At 42.5% G+C, this 22,715-nt stretch overlaps 2 protein-coding genes across 2 annotated transcripts in view; one reads left to right on the top strand and one right to left on the bottom strand.

Moving 5' to 3' along the window:
- The window catches only part of LOC138676749 (zinc finger protein 271-like), a 90,535-nt gene extending 73,323 nt beyond the window's left edge, over positions 1–17,212 (bottom strand). The window contains exon 1 of the mRNA XM_069766325.1: positions 17,163–17,212. The gene's annotated coding sequence lies outside the window, so the exon portion shown is untranslated. The remainder of the gene's footprint in view (positions 1–17,162) is intronic.
- Positions 17,213–17,453: 241 nt separating this feature from the next.
- SELENOS (selenoprotein S) overlaps positions 17,454–22,715 on the top strand; it is a 41,130-nt gene continuing 35,868 nt past the window's right edge. Inside the window, exons 1-2 of the mRNA XM_069766327.1 lie at positions 17,454–17,591; positions 20,423–20,548. Of these exons, the coding sequence (XP_069622428.1) occupies positions 17,513–17,591; positions 20,423–20,548 (205 nt within the window). The 5' untranslated portion in view covers positions 17,454–17,512. The remainder of the gene's footprint in view (positions 17,592–20,422; positions 20,549–22,715) is intronic.

Below are 22,715 nucleotides of genomic sequence, written 5' to 3'. Positions count from 1 at the left end.
GCTCTGTAATGCGAGTTTTTAATTTGCGCGATGTGCAGCCCACATAGGATTTCTGACATGTAGTGCACTCTATTTCATAGACTACATTTTTTGTATGACAATTTATAAAGCTATTTATATTATAGCTTTTAGATTTATCAGAGTTCCAGAATTTATTTCCCAGCTGCGCATGAATACAAGTGCTGCACGCTGCGGTACCGCATTTAAAGGAGCCCTTGCAGTCTAACCAAGTAGTGGACTTAGATTTAGTTTTAGATTGAAGTGAATTAGGGGCAATTATATCACCAATGGTTTGTGCCCTTCTAGCAACTATATTTACACCATCCTTTAATAAATGTGATAGCCCTTCATCTTCATATAGAATAGGTAATCTGTTATTGATAATATTTCTGATTAAATTAAACTGTGGGGAAAATTATAAACATAAATGTAAATTATTTGCATATTTTCTATTTTTATTTTTATTATCATTAGTACCTTTTTTGATATTAGAAGGTCCTCCCTTTGTTTTTTCTCCACTATATTAATGGCCCTATTCAGTGTCCAATTTAGATAATTTCTATCTTTTAGCTTGGTTTTTAGTTCCTGGAACTCTTTTGATTGATCCTCTTTTTTGCTGCAATTTCGTTTTAGCCTAGTGAACTCCCCCACTGGTATGGATTTTATAGTGTGAGATGGGTGACTACTATTAGCATGTAGAATTGTATTGCCGCTAATTGGTTTTATATGAGTTCGACTAGTGATTTCTTCGCCAACAGTACCACTTAGCTCCAGATCTAAAAAAGAAATGGATTTGTTGTCCTGAACATAAGTGAATTTTATACCAAAATTATTAGAATTAATGTATTCCACAAATCCCGGTATGGCAGACACATCACCCCCCCAAATAATGAGGGTGTCATCTATGTATCTGCCATACCAGGAGATGTGGTCAACAAAGGGGTTCTCAGCAGCATAAATAAATTCTTGTTCCCAATAAGCCACTGTCAGATTTGCCAGAGATGGTGAGTATTTTGCCCCCATTGGGACTCCCGACTTCTGAATATATATTTCACCATCAAATGAAAAAATATTATGTTCCATAAGAAAGTACGTTACTCTCAATAGAAAATCTATCAGGTTTTGAGAGTATTGACCATAATCTTTTAAATGGAACTCTAGCGCTTTCATGGCTACATTATGGGGTATGCTTGTGTATAACGAGATTACATCACAACTGAGCCAGGTGTGATTAACCTCCCATTTACGATTTTTACATGTTTTTAAAATTTCTCTGGAGTCTTTCACATATCCTGGCATTTTTTTCACCAAAGGTTGCAATAATGAGTCAACCCATTCACATAGGTGTTCTGACATGGAGCCTATGCCCGAAATTATCGGTCGCATGGCTGGTAAACCTGTGCTTTTGTGTACCTTAGGAAGGCCATACATGATAGGCAGTTTTGGGGTTTCTACATATAAATATTCGGCTTGTTTTTTACTCAGGACTGCTAAAAATGCACCCTCCTCAATTAATTTTTTGATTTTCTCATTATATTCTTTGGTTGGATTCTTTTTTAATTTGTTGTAGGTAGCATTATCAGATAATAATTCATACATTTTGTCCTTGTAATCCTTTTCATTTAAGATAACTATTAGACGCCCCTTATCACTTTTTTTAATGATAATATTTTTAAAGGATTTTAATTCATTAAGTGCTTTCCGCTGCCGATAAGAAAGGTTTCTCTGCATTTTGTTGTTACTATTCAGACTATGTTCCAAGTTCTTTAGGTCTTTTTCGACTAGTTCTTGAAACTTATCCATACATTCCACTCTAGTCTGTATAGGGTAGAAGTATGGGTTTTTAGTCTTAAAGTTTTTAGATGCGTTTGTAGTTCCTTCCATTGATTCATCCTGATTTTCTTTGGATAATTTCATTAGACAGTTCAGAGTAACTTGTTCCTTAAAGGTAAGGTTCTCAAATTCATTAATTTCCATATCATGATCTTGATTCACAGTTGTTATTTCATCTGCAAAGAAATGTTTTTCTCGTTATACACAAGCATACCCCAAAATGTAGCCATGAAAGCGCTAGAGTTCCATTTAAAAGATTATGGTCAATAGTCTCAAAACCTGATAGATTTTCTATTGAGAGTAACGTACTTTCTTATGGAACATAATATTTTTTCATTTGATGGTGAAATATATATTCAGAAGTCGGGAGTCCCAATGGGGGCAAAATACTCACCATCTCTGGCAAATCTGACAATGGCTTATTGGGAACAAGAATTTATTTATGCTGCTGAGAACCCCTTTGTTGACCACATCTCCTGGTATGGCAGATACATAGATGACACCCTCATTATTTGGGGGGGGTGATGTGTCTGCCATACCGGGATTTGTGGAATACATTAATTCTAATAATTTTGGTATAAAATTCACTTATGTTCAGGACAACAAATCCATTTCTTTTTTAGATCTGGAGCTAAGTGGTACTGTTGTGAAGAGCAGAACAAAAATGATTACCTCAATGAACAAAAATAAAAAAAAAAGAATTTGTGATAAATATTGACCTGTCCATTCAAGGACATTTTAGCTATAGTATGAAATCCTGTTTTTCTTGTCTGTGGAATTGCCTTTGTACTGTTTGTTGTGAAACTGCCGCCCACGAAACTATTTTCTTTTCTTTTCTTTCTTTCCTGTTTTGTCTCTTTGTTTAAACATGCAAAACTTGTATAACCACTAAACCGACTGAAACAACTATATAAAGAAGGGATAGCACTTTGAAGGCAGGCGTGCTTCAGAGACTTCCCAGTGATACACTATACAAGACGTGTCTTGTGTATTATTTCTGGTGATATCCCACTTCCAAAGGCTGCTCCGACTGAGTGTGATCCCGACATTTCCTGGCGCCTGAACAGGGACCCGAGGTCTGTGTATTCCTTCAAGAACACCGGCAGAATACGAACGAAAAGAGAATCTGGGATAATGGACGGCAGATGAACAAAAACCTGGCCAGGTAAGAGACACTGTTAGGTCTCTTATATCTGCCCCGCACTGTCCGTAAGATTTTCTGTGTCGTGTTCTTTAGCGGGTAGTTCTAGTAGAGGAGGATACCTATAGCTCGGGTTCTTGAACTATTTAGGAATTGATCACCTCACGGAGTACGGCATTGAATGAGAGTGAATGTGAATAGAAGGTGTGTGGAAGTTGGGAATAGCCCTATAAGCCGCCCAGGGGGTTGAAACAGAAGAAGTGACTGTCCCACTGGGCAACGTGGTTGCGTCCTTTCGGGGAGACCTCCGCGCCTATGTTCAATCTCTGATCCTGTCTTTGACAAAAACCTGGTGACGGATAAGTGTATGATAGTATGAGCCCAGGACAGATAAATTAGCCTGGGACAAGAATACGTTGTGTATGATAGTATAAGCCGAGGACAGATAAATTAGCCTGGGACAAGATACGTTGTATGTTCTTTTTCTTTTTCTGTCTGGTTGCATTTGTGTTGTTTGCTATAGGTGTAGGAATCAGGATTTTCTTACATCAACACAGTTTAAACATCCTAGCTCCTTAGGAAGAAGGTAACGAGGTATTCTCATACCCAAACGCCACCTAGGGCAAGAAAAAGACATCCTAGCTCCTTAGGAAGAAGGTAACGAGGTATTCTCATACCCAAACGCCACCTAGGGCAAGAAAGCTCAGGATAAGAAAATGGGGAATAAGCAAACAAAGTCGGAACCAGAATAATTAGATATCTATACTATCATAAAGGAGAGAAGTGGTGAAGATGCCACTAAGGGGCTGAAAAAGATTTTTAGTAAGTTTGGAGTTACTAGGGCAGAAGCTTTTAGTAGAAAACTATGGGAAGGAATTCAGGAAAGGAAAAAAGGCATAATCAGAGACAAGAAATGTATAGATCAGATCCAAGCATTGATTGATGTCTCTAGGGTAGCAGAAAATGAGGGATGGACATATAATCAACAGAGTAAAAAGTGGTGTATTAGACCCACAGGCTGTGGAGAAAAACAAAATGTGGAATCTAAAAATACCCCACCCCCATACCTTAACCCACATGCCCCATCTTTTCTCCAAACACCACCTCAAAGTTTAGCCGGACCAGGAGCATGGGTATGTCCGCACTGTGGACAACAAAATCCAGACTGGAGAAATGATTGCCTAGCCTGTGGTACACCTAGACATGGCGCTGTACTTGCCCCTGTTAGGGTAGTACCAAGACCCTTTAGGGAACCTGGTGCTGACGGAGTAATGGGAACTAGATATCACCAAACTCGACAATATTTCCCTTGGTCCCCCGCTGAAGGCATGTCTCTCTTGCATAACGCACCAGATCCCACCCAGTGTCCAGTTAGATTTGCACAATATATACAGCAAATTATGCAGACTCACGCTGGAGTTTGGGCAGATGGAGAAGAATTATGTAGAATGAAAATGACTCCTGGACTCTTCCAGGAGCTATTAGCAAATCTACAGGTACATAGGCCCCAAGCAGGAGATGGTGCCTTACAAACGATAGAATCAGGTACACAATTTGTAGATCACTTAATGGTTTTCATGAGGGAGAGACAGAGGCAGAGAGGAACAACGGGAGTGGTGGCTCAGAAATCTGGACAATCAGTAGACGAATATTATCTAAGTGTAGAAAATAATTTCAGAGATGAAGGCATGGATCTAACCGCTCCAGAAATGATGAGGTTAGTTACAAAAACCTTTATAGATGGATTGTCTCCAAAAGTGAAGGAAAAGCTTAAGGCCGCAACCCCTGATTGGAGAACCTTGGAAGACCCACACCTGGCTAGACAGAAAGCTGTAGGGATAGAAATGGACTTAAGAGAAAATTCTAAGCCAGTAAGAATTGCACAGGCTAATACTGGCTCTGCTAATCAAAAGTTTACTTGTCATTACTGTAAGAAGCCAGGACATTTCCAAAGGGAATGTAGGAAGAGAAAAACAGATATAGATTCAGGAACCTTTGTACCCAAAAATAGGATGAATAACCCAGTGCCTGATCAAACAGACAGCTCAGAATGACTGAAAGTTATGCAGGTCTCTCTTCCTTCTAGAAGACCAATAATACAAGTTGAAGTTGAGGGTAAAAATGTACCTTTTCTGATAGATACGGGAGCAACATCCTCCATTTTAAATCAGGACTTTTTACCATATCCTAACATAGTAACATAGTTAGTAAGGCCGAAAAATGACATTTGTCCATCCAGTTCAGCCTATATTCCATCATAATAAATCCCCAGATCTACGTCCTTCTACAGAACCTAATAATTGTATGATACAATATTGTTCTGCTCCAGGAAGACATCCAGGCCTCTCTTGAACCCCTCGACTGAGTTCGCCATCACCACCTCCTCAGGCAAGCAATTCCAGATTCTCACTGCCCTAACAGTAAAGAATCCTCTTCTATGTTGGTGGAAAAACCTTCTCTCCTCCAGACGCAAAGAATGCCCCCTTATGCCCGTCACCTTCCTTGGTATAAACAGATCCTCAGCGAGATATTTGTATTGTCCCCTTATATACTTATACATGGTTATTAGATCGCCCCTCAGTCGTCTTTTTTCTAGACTAAATAATCCTAATTTCGCTAATCTATCTGGGTATTGTAGTTCTCCCATCCCCTTTATTAATTTTGTTGCCCTCCTTTGTACTCTCTCTAGTTCCATTATATCCTTCCTGAGCACCGGTGCCCAAAACTGGACACAGTACTCCATGTGCGGTCTAACTAGGGATTTGTACAGAGGCAGTATAATGCTCTCATCATGTGTATCCAGACCTCTTTTAATGCACCCCATGATCCTGTTTGCCTTGGCAGCTGCTGCCTGGCACTGGCTGCTCCAGGTAAGTTTATCATTAACTAGGATCCCCAAGTCCTTCTCCCTGTCAGATTTACCCAGTGGTTTCCCATTCAGTGTGTAATGGTGACATTGATTCCTTCTTCCCATGTGTATAACCTTACATTTATCATTGTTAAACCTCATCTGCCACCTTTCAGCCCAAGTTTCCAACTTATCCAGATCCATCTGTAGCAGAATACTATCTTCTCTTGTATTAACTGCTTTACATAGTTTTGTATCATCTGCAAATATCGATATTTTACTGTGTAAACCTTCTACCAGATCATTAATGAATATGTTGAAGAGAACAGGTCCCAATACTGACCCCTGCGGTACCCCACTGGTCACAGCGACCCAGTTAGAGACTATACCATTTATAACCACCCTCTGCTTTCTATCACTAAGCCAGTTACTAACCCATTTACACACAATTTCCCCCAGACCAAGCATTCTCATTTTGTGTACCAACCTCTTGTGCGGCACGGTATCAAACGCTTTGGAAAAATCGAGATATACCACGTCCAATGACTCACCGTGGTCCAGCCTATAGCTTACCTCTTCATAAAAACTGATTAGATTGGTTTGACAGGAGCGATTTCTCATAAACCCATGCTGATATGGAGTTAAACAGTTATTCTCATTGAGATAATCCAGAATAACATCCCTCAGAAACCCTTCAAATATTTTACCAACAATAGAGGTTAGACTTACTGGCCTATAATTTCCAGGTTCACTTTTAGAGCCCTTTTTGAATATTGGCACCACATTTGCTATGCGCCAATCCTGCGGAACAGACCCTGTCGCTATAGAGTCCCTAAAAATAAGAAATAATGGTTTATCTATTACATTACTTAGTTCTCTTAGTACTCGTGGGTGTATGCCATCCGGACCCGGCGATTTATCTATTTTAATCTTATTTAGCCGGTTTCGCACCTCTTCTTGGGTTAGATTGGTGACCCTTAATATAGGGTTTTCATTGTTTCTTGGGATTTCACCTAGCATTTCATTTTCCACCGTGAATACCGTGGAGAAGAAGGTGTTTAATATGTTAGCTTTTTCCTCGTCATCTACAACCATTCTTTCCTCACTATTTTTTAAGGGGCCTACATTTTCAGTTTTTATTCTTTTACTATTGATATAGTTGAAGAACAGTTTGGGATTAGTTTTACTCTCCTTAGCAATGTGCTTCTCTGTTTCCTTTTTGGCAGCTTTAATTAGTTTTTTAGATAAAGTATTTTTCTCCCTATAGTTTTTTATATTATCCTGACAATATATCCTCAAAGGTTACATATGCAGAAGGGTATGATGGTAAAATTCAGGCGTTGCCCTTTACAAAACCTTTAAATGTGAGCTTTGGCCCTAAAACTTTTGTATCCAAATTTTTATTTGCTAAAGGTGCACCTACCTGCTTGTTGGGTACTGATGTCTTAAGTAAAATGCATGCAAACATCCATTTTAGAGAAGATGGCACAGTTATGCTGACCATCCCTGAAGATGCAGAAACTCTGGAACCATATGTTAGAATACAGGCAATGGAGGATTTTCCCGAAATTTACACTCAACAAGCAAAAATTGACTTGTCTCGGGTTCCTGACAGCCTATGGGCAAAAGGAGACACTGATGTAGGATTTTTATCAGTAGCTCCTATACTGTTAGAAACTGCCCCGGGAACCATATTACCTCAGCTTAGGCAATACCCCATCAGCGCCCAGCAAGAACAGGCGATTTCTCAACAAATTCAGGATTATGTGTTACAAGGTGTTTTGGTAGAAATCAGGTCACCCGCCAATACACCCTTATATCCTGTTAAAAAGAAAGTGTCCTCCAAAGAAACTATGGTGAAATATCGCATGGTGCACGACTTACGGGAAATCAATAAGGTTTTGGCACCGGTCACCCCTGTGGTACCGAATCCTCATACCTTACTGTCTCAAATTCCCAGCACTGCTGCATATTTTACGGTAATTGACTTATCAAACGCATTTTTTTCTGTGCCACTACATAAGAACTGTTGGCATTTGTTTGCCTTTACATTCAAGGGTAAACAATTAGCATGGACAAGATTGCCACAAGGTATGGTACACTCACCAACTTTGTACTCTGAAGCAATGCAGACCGTGCTAAAAAAATTTCATCCCAGAACCAGGAGTAGTCATTCTACAGTATGTAGATGACTTACTTATTTGTTGCCCTGATGAGCAGACGGCAGTTACCTCAACTGTTAATTTCTTAATTTTCCTAGCGCAAGAAGGCTGTAAAGTAAATAGACAGAAACTCCAGGCTTGTCAACAAACAGTCGTGTTTTTAGGTCACTGCATATCACAGGGCATCAGACACCTCACACCTCAACGTACGGAAGCCATACGTAACATGCTTGAACCCAGGAATCACAAACAGCTGCGTGCTTTCCTAGGTATTGTTTCACACTGTAGACAGTGGATCATACATGCAAGTCAACTCATGCAGCCTTTATATGACTGTATTGCCAACACACCATATTCACTCAGTGAAGAGGCTAAACAGTCATTTTCCTCTTTGAAAACAGCACTGGTATCAGCTCCGGCTTTGGGACTCCCAGACTACACTAAACCTTTTCAATTGATGGCAGCTGAGATATCCTCACATGCTACAGGGGTGCTCACACAAAAACATGGAAACAAACAGAGACCTGTGGCATACATATCAGCTCATCTGGACCCTGTAGCTAGAGCCGCACCTTCTTGTGTAAGAGTAGTAGCCGCAATTTCACTGTTATTAGATAAAGCTTCTGAGATTGTTCTTGATCACCCACTTCTAGTTCAGACCACTCATGATGTACATGGCATTCTTAACCAGGTCCAACCTAAACATATTTCAATGGCCAGACACCTCCGTCTCCAATGTTCCCTACTACTGCCGCCCAACATTTCCTTTGCCAGGATTCAGACTCTTAATCTCGCGTCTTTGCTCCCTTTAGAGTCTGAGGGGGGGTACCATACCTGAGGAAACTGCACTCTCCAACTCCTTTGAAACTGCACTCTCCAACTCCTTTGACCCATCAAAGTCAATGCATGATTGTGTACAATTAATGGAACAAGAGACTCAGGGCTTATGTAATGTACGTGACAAGCCACTCTGTAATGCTACATTTGAACTTTTCATAGATGGCAGTAGATATGCAGATATGAATGGACAATTTCATACAGGTTATGCGGTAGTAACTCAGCATGAAGTGCTGAAAGCAGAACCTCTCCCTGCTAATCAGTCTGCACAAGAAGCAGAACTTACGGCATTAGTTGAAGCTCTAAAAATAGCCAAAGATCAGACAGCAAACATATACACTGATTCTAGATATGCACATGGCATTATTTTCGATTTTGGCGTAATATGGAGAGCCAGAGGTTATATGACTGCTTCAGGCCAACCTGTTAAACATGCCTCCCTCATTAGACAGATTCTGGAGGCAGCACAAGAAAATAAAGAAATAGCGGTGATAAAGGTAGCTGCACATGTGAGACTCGACACCGAGGAAGCCAGGGGTAACGATAAAGCCGATAAGGCAGCAAAACAGGCAGCACGTAAACCCTTACATCATGCCCACACACTAGATAGCTCTGAAGATGATGAGGAAAGATTGAAGGAAGCTCAGAAACAGGTAGACGACGAAGAACGAGGGCAGTGGCAGAAAAAAAGGGGCAGAAGATCAGCAAGGATTATGGAAAAAAGGAACTTTGTTGTGTTTACCCAGAGCCTGGTACCCCGCAGTGGCAAGTGACCTCCACCTACCCACGCATGTGTCGGCAAATGGTATGACGCTCAAGGTAAAAGAAAGGTGGTTGGCTCCAGGCTTTGGTAATTTTGCTCGGAACATGTGTGCTGCATGCGCTATATGCCTGGCACACAATCCAGGTCAGGCCATTAAAACCCCAACCAAGCATCACGTAAGACCACTGTATCCCTTTCAAAGACTCCAGATCGACTACATCCAACTTCCTAGGTACAATGGATACGAATATGTGCTTGTGTGTGTGGACATGTTCTCAGGGTGGCCAGAGGCTTATCCAGTTCGTAAAGCCTCAGCAAAAACTACTGCCATTAAAATAGCACATGAACTGATACCCCGTTACGGCATGCCTGAGGTGATCGAGTCAGATAGGGGTACCCATTTTACTGGGGAAATATTCCAGAATGTTATGAAAATGTTGGGAGTAGAAAACCAGTTTCACACTCCATATCATCCACAGAGTTCAGGTAAAGTGGAAAGATTAAATAGGACAATAAAATTAAAAATCCAGAAGGCCATGGCAGAAACAGGAAAGCCTTGGACCGAGTGTCTACCACTTGCCCTGTATTCCATCCGAAACACCCCAAGGGGGAAGGCTAAGCTGTCACCACATGAGATTCTTTTTGGTAGAGCAGCAAATTTGGGTTGTTATTTTCCACAACAACTGATGTTGAATACTGAGACTTTAACTGCTTATGTACAAGAATTACAAAAACGTTTAACTAAAGTGCATTCGCAAGTTTTTGCTTCCCTTCCAGATCCAGAAAATCTCGAAGGAGGCCACAAGTTGGAACCTGGTGATCAAGTCTACGTGAAAAGACACACCAGAAAGACTCTGGAACCGAGATTTGACGGACCTTTCCAAGTCCTGTTAACAACTCCAACAGCAGTCAAGCTTGAAGGAAAGGCATCATGGATACATGCAAGCCATTGCAAAAAAGCAGTATAAGACTCATGATATTGATGTTAATAATGTTAACCTCAACGGAGGCATGGGAAAGACTGAATTCTCTAGCCCCTTTGAACAATAGATTCGTACAACATCATAGAAAATTAGTGCATGACTTGTTAAATAATACGCAACCCCTGGCAGATTGTTGGATCTGTACCCATTCACCAGTATCAGCCACAAGTATACCTTTTCTAGCAGTTCCCGTGTCAGCTGAAGAAATATTCGCTTGGCCTAATTGTTCAGACAACCTGGCCAACAACCAACCTGGCAATACTAGACTATGGAATACTACAATCGCCATACCAATTGTGGGATGGGTAGAATTTCCTTGGTGGCAGGGCAATCTTACAGGAAAGAATGACTAAAATGATCGACAAGGTTTTGAATGGAATATGTCAAAGGGGGGATTGTGAAGAGCAGAACAAAAATGATTACCTCAATGAAAAAAAAAAGAATTTGTGATAAATATTGACCTGTCCATTCAAGGACATTTTAGCTATAGTATGAAATCCTGTTTTTCTTGTCTGTGGAATTGCCTTTGTACTGTTTGTTGTGAAACTGCCGCCCACGAAACTATTTTCTTTTCTTTTCTTTCTTTCCTGTTTTGTCTCTTTGTTTAAACATGCAAAACTTGTATAACCACTAAACCGACTGAAACAACTATATAAAGAAGGGATAGCACTTTGAAGGCAGGCGTGCTTCAGAGACTTCCCAGTGATACACTATACAAGAAGTTTTTAGATGCGTTTGTAGTTCCTTCCATTGATTCATCCTGATTTTCTTTGGATAATTTCATTAGACAGTTCAGAGTAACTTGTTCCTTAAAGGTAAGGTTCTCAAATTCATTAATTTCCATATCATGATCTTGATTCACAGTTGTTATTTCATCTGCAAAGAAATGTTTTTCTCGTTATACACAAGCATACCCCAAAATGTAGCCATGAAAGCGCTAGAGTTCCATTTAAAAGATTATGGTCAATAGTCTCAAAACCTGATAGATTTTCTATTGAGAGTAACGTACTTTCTTATGGAACATAATATTTTTTCATTTGATGGTGAAATATATATTCAGAAGTCGGGAGTCCCAATGGGGGCAAAATACTCACCATCTCTGGCAAATCTGACAATGGCTTATTGGGAACAAGAATTTATTTATGCTGCTGAGAACCCCTTTGTTGACCACATCTCCTGGTATGGCAGATACATAGATGACACCCTCATTATTTGGGGGGGGTGATGTGTCTGCCATACCGGGATTTGTGGAATACATTAATTCTAATAATTTTGGTATAAAATTCACTTATGTTCAGGACAACAAATCCATTTCTTTTTTAGATCTGGAGCTAAGTGGTACTGTTGTGAAGAGCAGAACAAAAATGATTACCTCAATGAACAAAAATAAAAAAAAAAGAATTTGTGATAAATATTGACCTGTCCATTCAAGGACATTTTAGCTATAGTATGAAATCCTGTTTTTCTTGTCTGTGGAATTGCCTTTGTACTGTTTGTTGTGAAACTGCCGCCCACGAAACTATTTTCTTTTCTTTTCTTTCTTTCCTGTTTTGTCTCTTTGTTTAAACATGCAAAACTTGTATAACCACTAAACCGACTGAAACAACTATATAAAGAAGGGATAGCACTTTGAAGGCAGGCGTGCTTCAGAGACTTCCCAGTGATACACTATACAAGACGTGTATTGTGTATTATTTCTGGTGATATCCCACTTCCAAAGGCTGCTCCGACTGAGTGTGATCCCGACACTGTTGGCAAAGAAATCACTAGTCGAACTCATATAAAACCAATTAGCGGCAATACAATTCTACATGCTAATAGTAGTCACCCATCTCACACTATAAAATCCATACCAGTGGGGGAGTTCACTAGGCTGAAACGAAATTGCAGCAAAAAAGAGGATCAATCAAAAGAGTTCCAGGAACTAAAAACCAAGCTAAAAGCTAGAAATTATCCAAATTGGACACTGAATAGGGCCATTAATATAGTGGAGAAAAAACAAAGGGAGGACCTTCTAGTCCCTTCTAAAATCAAAAAAGGTACTAATGATAATAAAAATAAAAATAGAAAATATGCAAATAATTTACATTTATGTTTATAATTTTCCCCACAGTTTAATTTAATCAGAAATATTATCAATAACAGATTACCTATTCTATATGAAGATGAAGGGCTATCACATTTATTAAAGGATGGTGTAAATATAGTTGCTAGAAGGGCACAAACCATTGGTGATATAATTGCCCCTAATTCACTTCAATCTAAAACTAAATCTAAGTCCACTACTTGGTTAGACTGCAAGGGCTCCTTTAAATGCGGTACCGCAGCGTGCAGCACTTGTATTCATGCGCAGCTGGGAAATAAATTCTGGAACTCTGATAAATCTAAAAGCTATAATATAAATAGCTTTATAAATTGTCATACAAAAAATGTAGTCTATGAAATAGAGTGCACTACATGTCAGAAATCCTATGTGGGCTGCACATCGTGCAAATTAAAAACTCGCATTACAGAGCACCTGAAAGATGTCAATATGTGTAATATGACTAATAGAAATATATCAATGACTGCAAAACATTTTCGTACGATGCATAATGGTGATACTTCATCCTTTAAAGTGCATGGCATAGAAAAAATCTATCCGCCTAATCGAGGAGGAGACATAAAAAGACGTCTACTCACAAGAGAGGCGTTCTGGATTTTTAATCTCAACACTCGATTTCCATCAGGGTTAAACAAAAGAAACGAATTATTATACTACTATTGCTAATTGTTTAGTGATATTGTTTTAAATTGTATATCACATATGTGTTTGTAGGACCTTGTAGGACCTTTCACTAGAGATCATGTGATGTGGAGAGGGCGGAACCTTCTGTCTAGGAACACTATATGTGTAACTTTCATTTGCAATGTAACACAGGCATGAGTAAGACCGATTTAGGTCGAAACGCGTAGCCTTATCTATTACAAACACCTGTTTGGTCCACCACATGTAAGGATTATCTATTTTAACCATTTGGATTATTAAAGATTTCAAGTTTTTATCGGAGCTGGAATATCTATTTTCTGTTGGATTTAGTGTCACACATACCTGGCAGGGATCATACAGCCAGTGCCTGAGACATGCTGCCTGTTGACCGAGCAGCATGCATCAGCTGTCAGTAATAATGCCAGGAGGCCAGTGCTGCCATATACTTTACAGAGGAAAAAATCAATTGCTGGTGACTTTTCACAGAAAAATGCTGGCGCCACCATGGCTGAGGAGGGGGGTCCGCAGGGTATACCATAAATGTCTGATAGATGTGGGGTCACCTTTGGGTCCGTTTTCACATTGCCAAGGATGGGGTGGTGACTGCACACGTGCGGTTCTCTCCATTCACTTTCATAGGCGTTCTGGTAATCCCACAAAAGCGAATAAGGAGGCTTAATTTCCTATGGTGCAGAACTCAAACACAGTGCATGTGCCAGAAATGTCTGAGATGGGGAAACCTTAAAGCTTAACTAGGATATATCTAATATATAAAGCTGAATGTGTGTATGTGTGTGTGTGTGTGTGTGTGTATGTATGTCCGGGATTGGCATCTGCAGCGTCGCAGCTACAGCCACAACATTTTGCACAGTCACACGTCTGGACCCCGAGAGCGTCATAGGCTATGTTGTGAGGCGAAATTTTAACCCCGCGCGTTCCAATTCACCAAACAATTTTGCCCCTATCTACATAATGGGGGAAAAAGTGAAAGGAAAAGTGTTGGAGGCGTCGAAGCTACAGCCACAAAATTTTGCACAGTCACACGTCTGGACCCTGAGAGCGTCATAGGCTATGTTGTAAGGCGAAATTTTAACCCCGCGCGTTCCAATTCACCAAACAATTTTGCCCCTATCTACATAATGGGGAAAAAAGTGAAAGGAAAAGTGTTGGAGGCAAATTGACAGCTGCCAGATGTGAACAAGGGGGACTTAAAGAATGAGAGCGATGGTGCCAAAGAGTATATACCATACAGTTGCTAAGGTGGGGCCCCGACATGAGATACTCACCACACGGGGATATGAACACACACACAAAATGCGCCACACACTACCATGTGCTTGAACACATATTACCCTCAGCACACATTTCACCACAAATACACCAACCTCGCCACATAAAAGTTGAAACACAAAAGTCGCCACTCAAAACTCGCCGCGCGCAGAACTCGCCACATGCAAAAACTAGGCTCTTGCAAAACTCACCTCATGGAAAACTCGCCACACGCAAAACTTGCACACGCGGAAAAATTGCCACATGCACAAAAGTTGCAACACATGCAAAAGTTGCCTCACACAAAACTTGCACATACTCAAAAGGCACCACACATAAAACTCGCCACGCGCAAAACTCGCCATGCGCAAAACTTGCTGCACACAACTTGCTACACTAACCTGTCACATGCAACTCGACACACAAAAAGTTCCTACACGCATGTTGCCACACAAAACTCATCTCACAAAAGTCGCTACATGCATGTCGCCACACACAACTCAACACACACAACTTGACAAACGAAACTCGCCCTAAAACACACACAAGTCTGGTATTATCCTTCAAAAATAAAAATCTGATTAATAAGCACACAAACTACAACACATGTACCATATAGGAAATACGGCAGCTGTCAGTCACATGACCTGTCTATTATGTGTATGCGTGAACTAATATATACTGCCAGGGGGGAGGGCTTCCTGTTGGCTGGGGATTTTTCAGGCTGCCAATTTAGCTTACAAATACTGAGGTAAAAATACTGAGCAAATAACGTGTGAACGAGGTCTAATACAGGAGGAGATGACACACAGGTATATACTATATACAGGGGAGATGACACACAGATATATACTATATATACAGGAGAGATGACACATAGGTATATACTATATAGAGGAGGAGATGACATACAGGTACATATATATACAGGAGGAGATGACATACAGGTATATACTATATAGAGGAGGAGATGACATACAGGTATATGCTATATATAGAAGATGACATGCAGGTATATACTATATACAGTAGGAGATGACACACAGATATATACTATATACAGGGGAGATGACACACAGGTATATACTATATACATGAGGAGATGACATACAGGTATATACTATATATAGGAGATGACATTCAGGTATATACTATATATAGGGGAGATGACAAACAGCAGGTATATACTATATACAGGGGAGATGACATACAGGTATATACTATATACAGGAGATGACATACAGATGTATACTATATATAAGGGAGATGACAAACATGTATATACTGAGGTAATGAGGTGAAAATGAGAGGTGTGAGGTGAAAATGAAAAGGTGTGAGTGCAAAATGAGAGGAGTGAGGAAAAATAATGGAGTGATCAGAAAATGACAGATGTGAGGTTGAAATGACAAGTGTTAGGGGGGAATGAGAGGAGTGAGGGAGAAAATGAGAGGTGTGAGGGAGAAAATGAGAGATGTGAGGGGGAAAATGAAAGATGTGATTGGGAAAATGAGAGGCGTGATGGGAAAATAAGAGAAGTGACGTGCTATAACTAACCACAGATATTTACTATGCCCAGGCAACGCCGGGCGCTTCAGCTAGTATATATATATATATATATATATATATATATATTTGCATGAAAAGCTATGGAGTTTTGCCAATCACTTTATTATTAGGTGATTTGTCTTCATTGCTGTAGAAGAATGTGCATGCAGATGGCCTCCCAATGCCGCCTTCATCACATTTGTAGTTTCCTGTCTCTTTCTGCACTGATATAAGAACGTTCTCATTTGGAGTACAGCTGATGGCAGTGATGGGTCAGCTAATGTCTCTTCCTTTGAGCGATCTTCTTAGGGCGCAGTCAGACGGATGTATAAATCATTACGAGATTGGACCACGGTGCACGGACTGGCCGGCGGATCTCCCGACCCGAGCGTGACAGCTGCACAGATATACATGATGCTGTCAGGAGACCAGCTGCCAGTCCGATGCCTGCCTGCGCCCTTACCAGAACAATCCCCTGCCGCAGCTTATCCCAGAGTTAGCGAGACCCCGCTGCTGAGCTGACACTTCACTGCCATCATCTGTACTCCAAAGGAGTATGTTCTGATATCAATGCTCTAAAAGGCGGAAAAACACTGGGGAAAGGTCAGGGGTTGGGAGACATTTACAGAAATGTAGACAAATTCCCTAATAAAGTGATTTACAAAATGTCAGAACTTTTGATGCTGAATAAAATGAAAGTTTGTTCTTTAAAAGGGGCTGTCACCTATTGAAATTTTAAATAAAGTTTATTGAAAAGGGGCACAACTTCAGCATCCATGAGGTGCTACTCCCAGCATGCATTGCACACAGGTATCTTTTCCATCTAAGGTGTGAAAACCACGCCCCCTCCGGCCACGCCCTCCGGTACCGTGTATTCCTGGCTGCTGCTGCTGTCGCCCCCTGACCTTATTCCCTGTGACAGGGCAGCAGTGGACACACTGTACGGGGGGCACGGTTATTCCGTATCCCCTCACTCATGGAATCCGCTACTGCAGCGACATAACATGTATACTATCATACAGCAAGTGTTACCTCTCCCAGGACGCGGGTCAGGAATAAAGAGCCTAAACATCTGCCTCACAGGAAACACAGAGGATTAGTAGGGATTAGGGACGTGCCACTCATAGCCAGGGATTGTGGGGGCGACAACAACATGGCCGGCTCCCTGCTCACACACAGACATGTGTCCCCGCACAATCACACATTTCGCTCACCCCTCGCGTAAAGGGCGTGGCCAAATCACCGTGATCCGCAGGAGCGGCGTGTGGAACGCAGCTTACTTCCGGGTGTGACGTCAGACAGGGACACGTCACCCTGAACGCTCATTGGCTGCAGCGCAGTAAACACAGAGAAGCCGGATCCGAGAATTGGGCACCGTCAGCATGGAGCTGGGGGACCGGGAGGTGCCCGCCGCCAAGCCGGACATAGAGGTGGAGTGGAGCGTGTTCCTCCAGGAGACAGGTCGGTGCGGAGCTGTGTCCGGTGTAACGAGCAGCCCTGAGGGCGCAGGAGGAGCTGGGAGCGCCATAGGACACTGCAGATAGGTTTCTGATGCTCCCATTCACGTGCTGAAACATACAGTGAGCTGATAACATGGCAGAGCAGCGACCATGGAAGTGCAGCTACTAATGGGGGCAGAGCAGTGACATCCCTGAGCCGAGGGGAGCCGGGTCCCTGGTGATGTAGTTTGAGGGGGTTTGTCCCCGTGAGAGGTGTTGGGGGAGGAGGGGGTGTCCCTATAAGGCTACTTTCACACTGGCGTTTTTTGCAATACGTCGCAATGCGTCGTTTATGGGAAAAAAACGCATCCTGCAAAGTTGTTTGCAGGATGCGTTTTTGCCCCATAGACTAACATTAGCGACGCATTGACACACGTCGCAACTGTCGTGCGCCGTGTTGTGGCGGACCGCCGGGAGCAAAAAATGTTACATGTAACGTTTTTTGCTGCCGACGGACCGCTTTTTCCGACCGCGCATGCGCATCTGGAACTCCGCCCCCACCTCCACGCACCTTACAATGGGGCAGCGGATGCGCAGGAAAAATGCATCCGCTGCCTCTGTTGTGCGGCGCATTCACTGCTAGCGTCAGTAACCTCGGCCCGACGCATTGCGACGGGCCGATTCCGACGCTAGTGTGAAAGTAGCCTAACACTTCCGTCTTTCACCTCCCGTCACAATCCATCGTTTTTTGAGAATTCAAGATCCTGCATTTTCCCATAGACTTGTATTAGCGACGGACTGCCATCCGTCATCCGTCTTTCACTGGATCCTGCATTAAAAAAACGTTCAGAGGAACGTTTGTTCTGCACGTGGGAAAATCGTTCAGCGACGCATCCTGCGCTGCCCGTCACATGCTACGGCTACTTTCACACTAGCAGCGGCCTGACGTACCGACGCAAACTGCAAAAAAAAAAATGAACAATGGGGGCAGCGGATGCAGTTTTACAACGCATCCGCTGCCCCATTGTAAGGTCCGGGGAGGAGGGGGCGGAGTTCCGGCCGCACATGCGCGGTCAGAATTGGCGGACACGACGCACAAAAAAAGTTACATGTAACATTTTTTTGTGCCGACGGTCCGCCAAAACATGACGCATCCGTCACACGACGGATGTGACGTGTGGCGATGCGTCGCTAATGAAAGTCTATGGAGAAAAAACGCATCCTGCGGGCAACTTTGCAGGATGCGTTTTTACTCCAAAACGAAGCATTGCGACGTACGTCAAAAAACGCTAGTGTGAAAGTAGCCTACCATGGAATCCTATGGGAGCAGGATGCGTCGCTGTCTGTGAAAAGCAGGAATCTAGCGACGGGTTCCGTCTTTTCAAACTGAGCATGCGTGGAAGAATTTCCCGTCAGGGAAATTCTCGCTTGCTCTCATTTTACTATTGATGCTGCCTATGCAGCATCAATAGTAACAAGATATAATGTTAAAAATAATAATAAAAAAAAAAAAATCGCAGTATTCTCACCTACCGGCGTCCCGCGCAGCGTCACTGATGCTCCCGGCAGCCAGCGTCACTTCCTAGTAATACATTACGAAACCTCGCGAGACTGCGACTTCTCGCGAGATTTCGCAATGCATTACTAGGAACCCTAGCTGCCGGGATCATTGCTGCGCGGGAACGCCGGTAGGTAGTAACTATATAAATGGAGGGCACCACATAAACGTGAATCCTAGATCAAAGAGTCCTGAATCCCCCTCAACAAGAGAATGAACACAAAAAAACATGAAGGGAAGACATGTTGTACAGGAGATCAACAGGACAAATATGAATAATTATCAAAAAATATATTTATTGATGAACAGTCTAGTAAGCGCACAATACAATTAAAACCAATTAAAAAACACACAGAGGTGCCCGTGATACCGGGAACCACAGAAAACCTTAGCCCACAGACAACAATACTAAATATAGTGGCACCTGAGAGAGTTGACATATATAATAGAGCGTTTCCAGGGAAAAAGAATTAACATGAGGGTACATATGAAATATCCCAGTACAATGAATAAATAATAGTCAAATAACCCTAGAACACACTCCTCACTCCTGACGGGCAAACAGACCACGTATGTAACCAACACTCCTTATCTAAAGACCTATAGTGGTCCAAATAGCATTATACCCACACATAGATATGATAATCCCACTGAAAAAAATAATCTAAAGGTGAGGTATAATAAGTGGACATACCAAAAAAAGTAAAAAAAATATGCGAGACCCATGTGGGGCAATAGCGGGTAGATAGCAGGTGGAAAACAAGTCAAAAATTACCGGTCCAGTCCGTCCTATCAGTCAGGATGCCAGTCAGATTGTCCTAAAAAATGTCCATGGGGCTAAGTTGCCCTACGCGTGTCGCCGCATGCAAGCAGCTTCATCAGCTTGCATAGTTGGCGGATATGCAACAGATACAGACTTATTTGTGTGCAGGAGGAGTTTACACTTCTCTGACAGTAGATGGCGATGTTGTTACTGTTATATGCTTAGTTGAATGTCATGCATATACTTGTACTTTGATTTCACTTTCTGGTAAAAGGTCCTTCAAACTTCTTGTTATGCTGTATTAAGAAGCTGATGCATGTACCTCATGTTCTGTGTAGATAAAAGTTGAATTACCCCATATAATCTACTCTGACAAGTTTTTTCCTGTGACCAAACTATGCAACAGTCCTTACGGGGTTCATGTCAGTATGAGATTAGATGTGTATTTGGGGCATTCCGCCACAATGAGAGGAGCAGGGGAGGGTGATGCCAATGCAGCGGGTGTCCCTGATTATGTCTGTCCTTCCTGCAGTGGGCACAGTGCTGTCAACCTATGGATGGTTTATCCTGTTGAGCTGTGTGATACTGTTTCTTCTGAAACAACGGTTCTCTGAGCACATCGACTCCTTGCTGACCTCCACACCCAGATCCCCAGAAGGTATGTAGGTATATATTGCAGCTTTTATGATTTTTTTTTCTGTTGTTGTTGTTTCTTCCACATGACCTTTAACCTCTTCCCAACATTGCACCAAAATGTTCCGGTGACAATCAAGCTCCTGCTTAACAGCTATCGGCCGATGTCAGTGTAAACACAGGTACATGGATGCAGTGACACAGATGCGCAGTGCAGGGGTTAAACAATTCACTTTATCTAAACAGGAATTACCTCCTCCCAGGGAGAAAACAAGGGACCTACCGATAAAGGGCTGAGGGTTAAACAGGGTAACAGTTACTCAGAGTAGCAGTCTATCAGTTTCACTTATTGTGACTCGGTCATCCGGTCCTCTCTCAGTCCGATGGCTGCCGGCTGAGGCCGGTGCTGAGTCGTAAGGTTTCCCCACCTGCGACAAATGGTCCTACCTCTGGCAGCAGCGGGCGGTCACCGGTTTTGCCCACTGAGCCCCTAGTCCATTAAACTGCAGAGCTGAAGTGTGAAGCTCTGCACACGTTTCTACTCGGCACGTCTCTCTGAGCAGCTCTGCCCGGCACGCATCTCCCTGCGTGCCCGTCGAGAAGGATATGTTTCCACGGGCCGGATTACATCCGGAATAGCTGCTGATTGAACTCTGTATACAGCCGCAGTGTTCAATCCGCAGCGTCCAGATGTTACAGCATAGTGGAGGGGATTTTCTGAAATCCCATTTCCACTATGCGTGCGAACACGCATCCAGCAGCCCTGCGTTTACGGACATGCGGCGCGTCTCTTTAGAACAAACTCCCTCTCGGCGTGCTCTGACCTACACGCTCGGCGACGCTCCCTGGGTCCTTACTGCACTCGTCCCTTATCACTGCCGCGCGGCCTCACGAGTCCTCACTCACTCTGCCCTCCGGCGGGAAGCCCCTCTCCTTTCTCGGGCATACCTCCTTATACTTCCCTGACTCACCACGGCCCCTCTCTGCAGGTCATGGGTCTCTTCCATCCTCAGTTCCCCCGCCCTCATTTTCTTTTTTCCCCCTGCAACAGGAGGCACGGCCTCTGCAGTTCTGGACCGGTGCGTCAACAGCACTTGCAGCCTGGTTCTCTTTTCTAAACCAGTACAACTGCTGGCTGTTTAACCCTCTAAATGTCCCTGTAAGAGCAAAATATTCAGAATTGAGAGTCCTCAGTGGTCGATACCTTTTAATGGCTAACTGAAAAGATGGTAACAAATTGCAAGCTTTCGAGACTACATCCGTCTCAATGTAGTCTCGAAAGTTTGCAATTTGTTACCATCTTTTCAGTTAGCCATTAAAAGGTATCAACCACTGAGGACTCTCAATTCTAAATATTTTTCTATCTACTGGCTAACACGGTACCAAGATATATTTCTTTCCTGTAAGAGCAGTCACCCGATGAGGGGGCAGTGAGCCATAATGTGGTGGAGAGGCAAAAGTCTCCCTTACAGATTTTACTTGATGTTATCACCATAAGATGTATTTGTCCACTTTACAAAGTCCTTTTTCATACATCTTATTAGGTCCGTGAAGGGGTGGTTACCTTTTAGAAAATATCGATCTCGAGGGTCCAATTGCTATGAAAAAAGCAACTATAAAACCCCATAAACTGTTGATCATTCACGCTCCCCAGGTCTAGAACTCCTTCTCCACTTCTCCCCGCTCCGGTATTGGCTGTGCCACTGACGTCATGTTAACAACACTGCAGCTAATCCAGCAAATACCGGACATGGGTAGCAGCAGTAGAGACTCAGTGCTGGACCCAAAGACAAAGAATAAAGCGCGGCTGTGGTCCAAGATTTTCTGAAAGGGAAAAACTAATAAGGCCATGTGCACACGTTGAGTATTTTTCGCGTTTTTTCGCTATAAAAACGTGATAAAAACGCTTACATATGCTTCCTATTATTTAAAGTGTATTCCGCATTTCTTGTGCAAATGTTGCTTTTTTTTCCGCGAAAAAATCGCATTGCGGAAAAAAAAGCAACATGTTCATTAAATTTGCGGAATTGCGGGGATTCCGCACACCTAGGAATGCATTGATCTGCTTACTTTCCGCATGGGGCTGTGCACACCATGCGGGAAGTAAGCAGATTATGTGCGGTTGGTACCCAGGGTGGAGGAGAGGAGACTCTCCTCCACGGACTGGGCACCATATAATTGGTAAAAAAAAA

The sequence above is a fragment of the Ranitomeya imitator genome, chromosome 4, assembly GCF_032444005.1.
Source record: "Ranitomeya imitator isolate aRanImi1 chromosome 4, aRanImi1.pri, whole genome shotgun sequence".
Taxonomy (NCBI): Eukaryota; Metazoa; Chordata; class Amphibia; order Anura; family Dendrobatidae; genus Ranitomeya; species Ranitomeya imitator.
The sequence above is the reverse complement of the archived record's forward strand: the minus strand, read 5'-3'. Positions and strand labels throughout refer to the sequence as shown.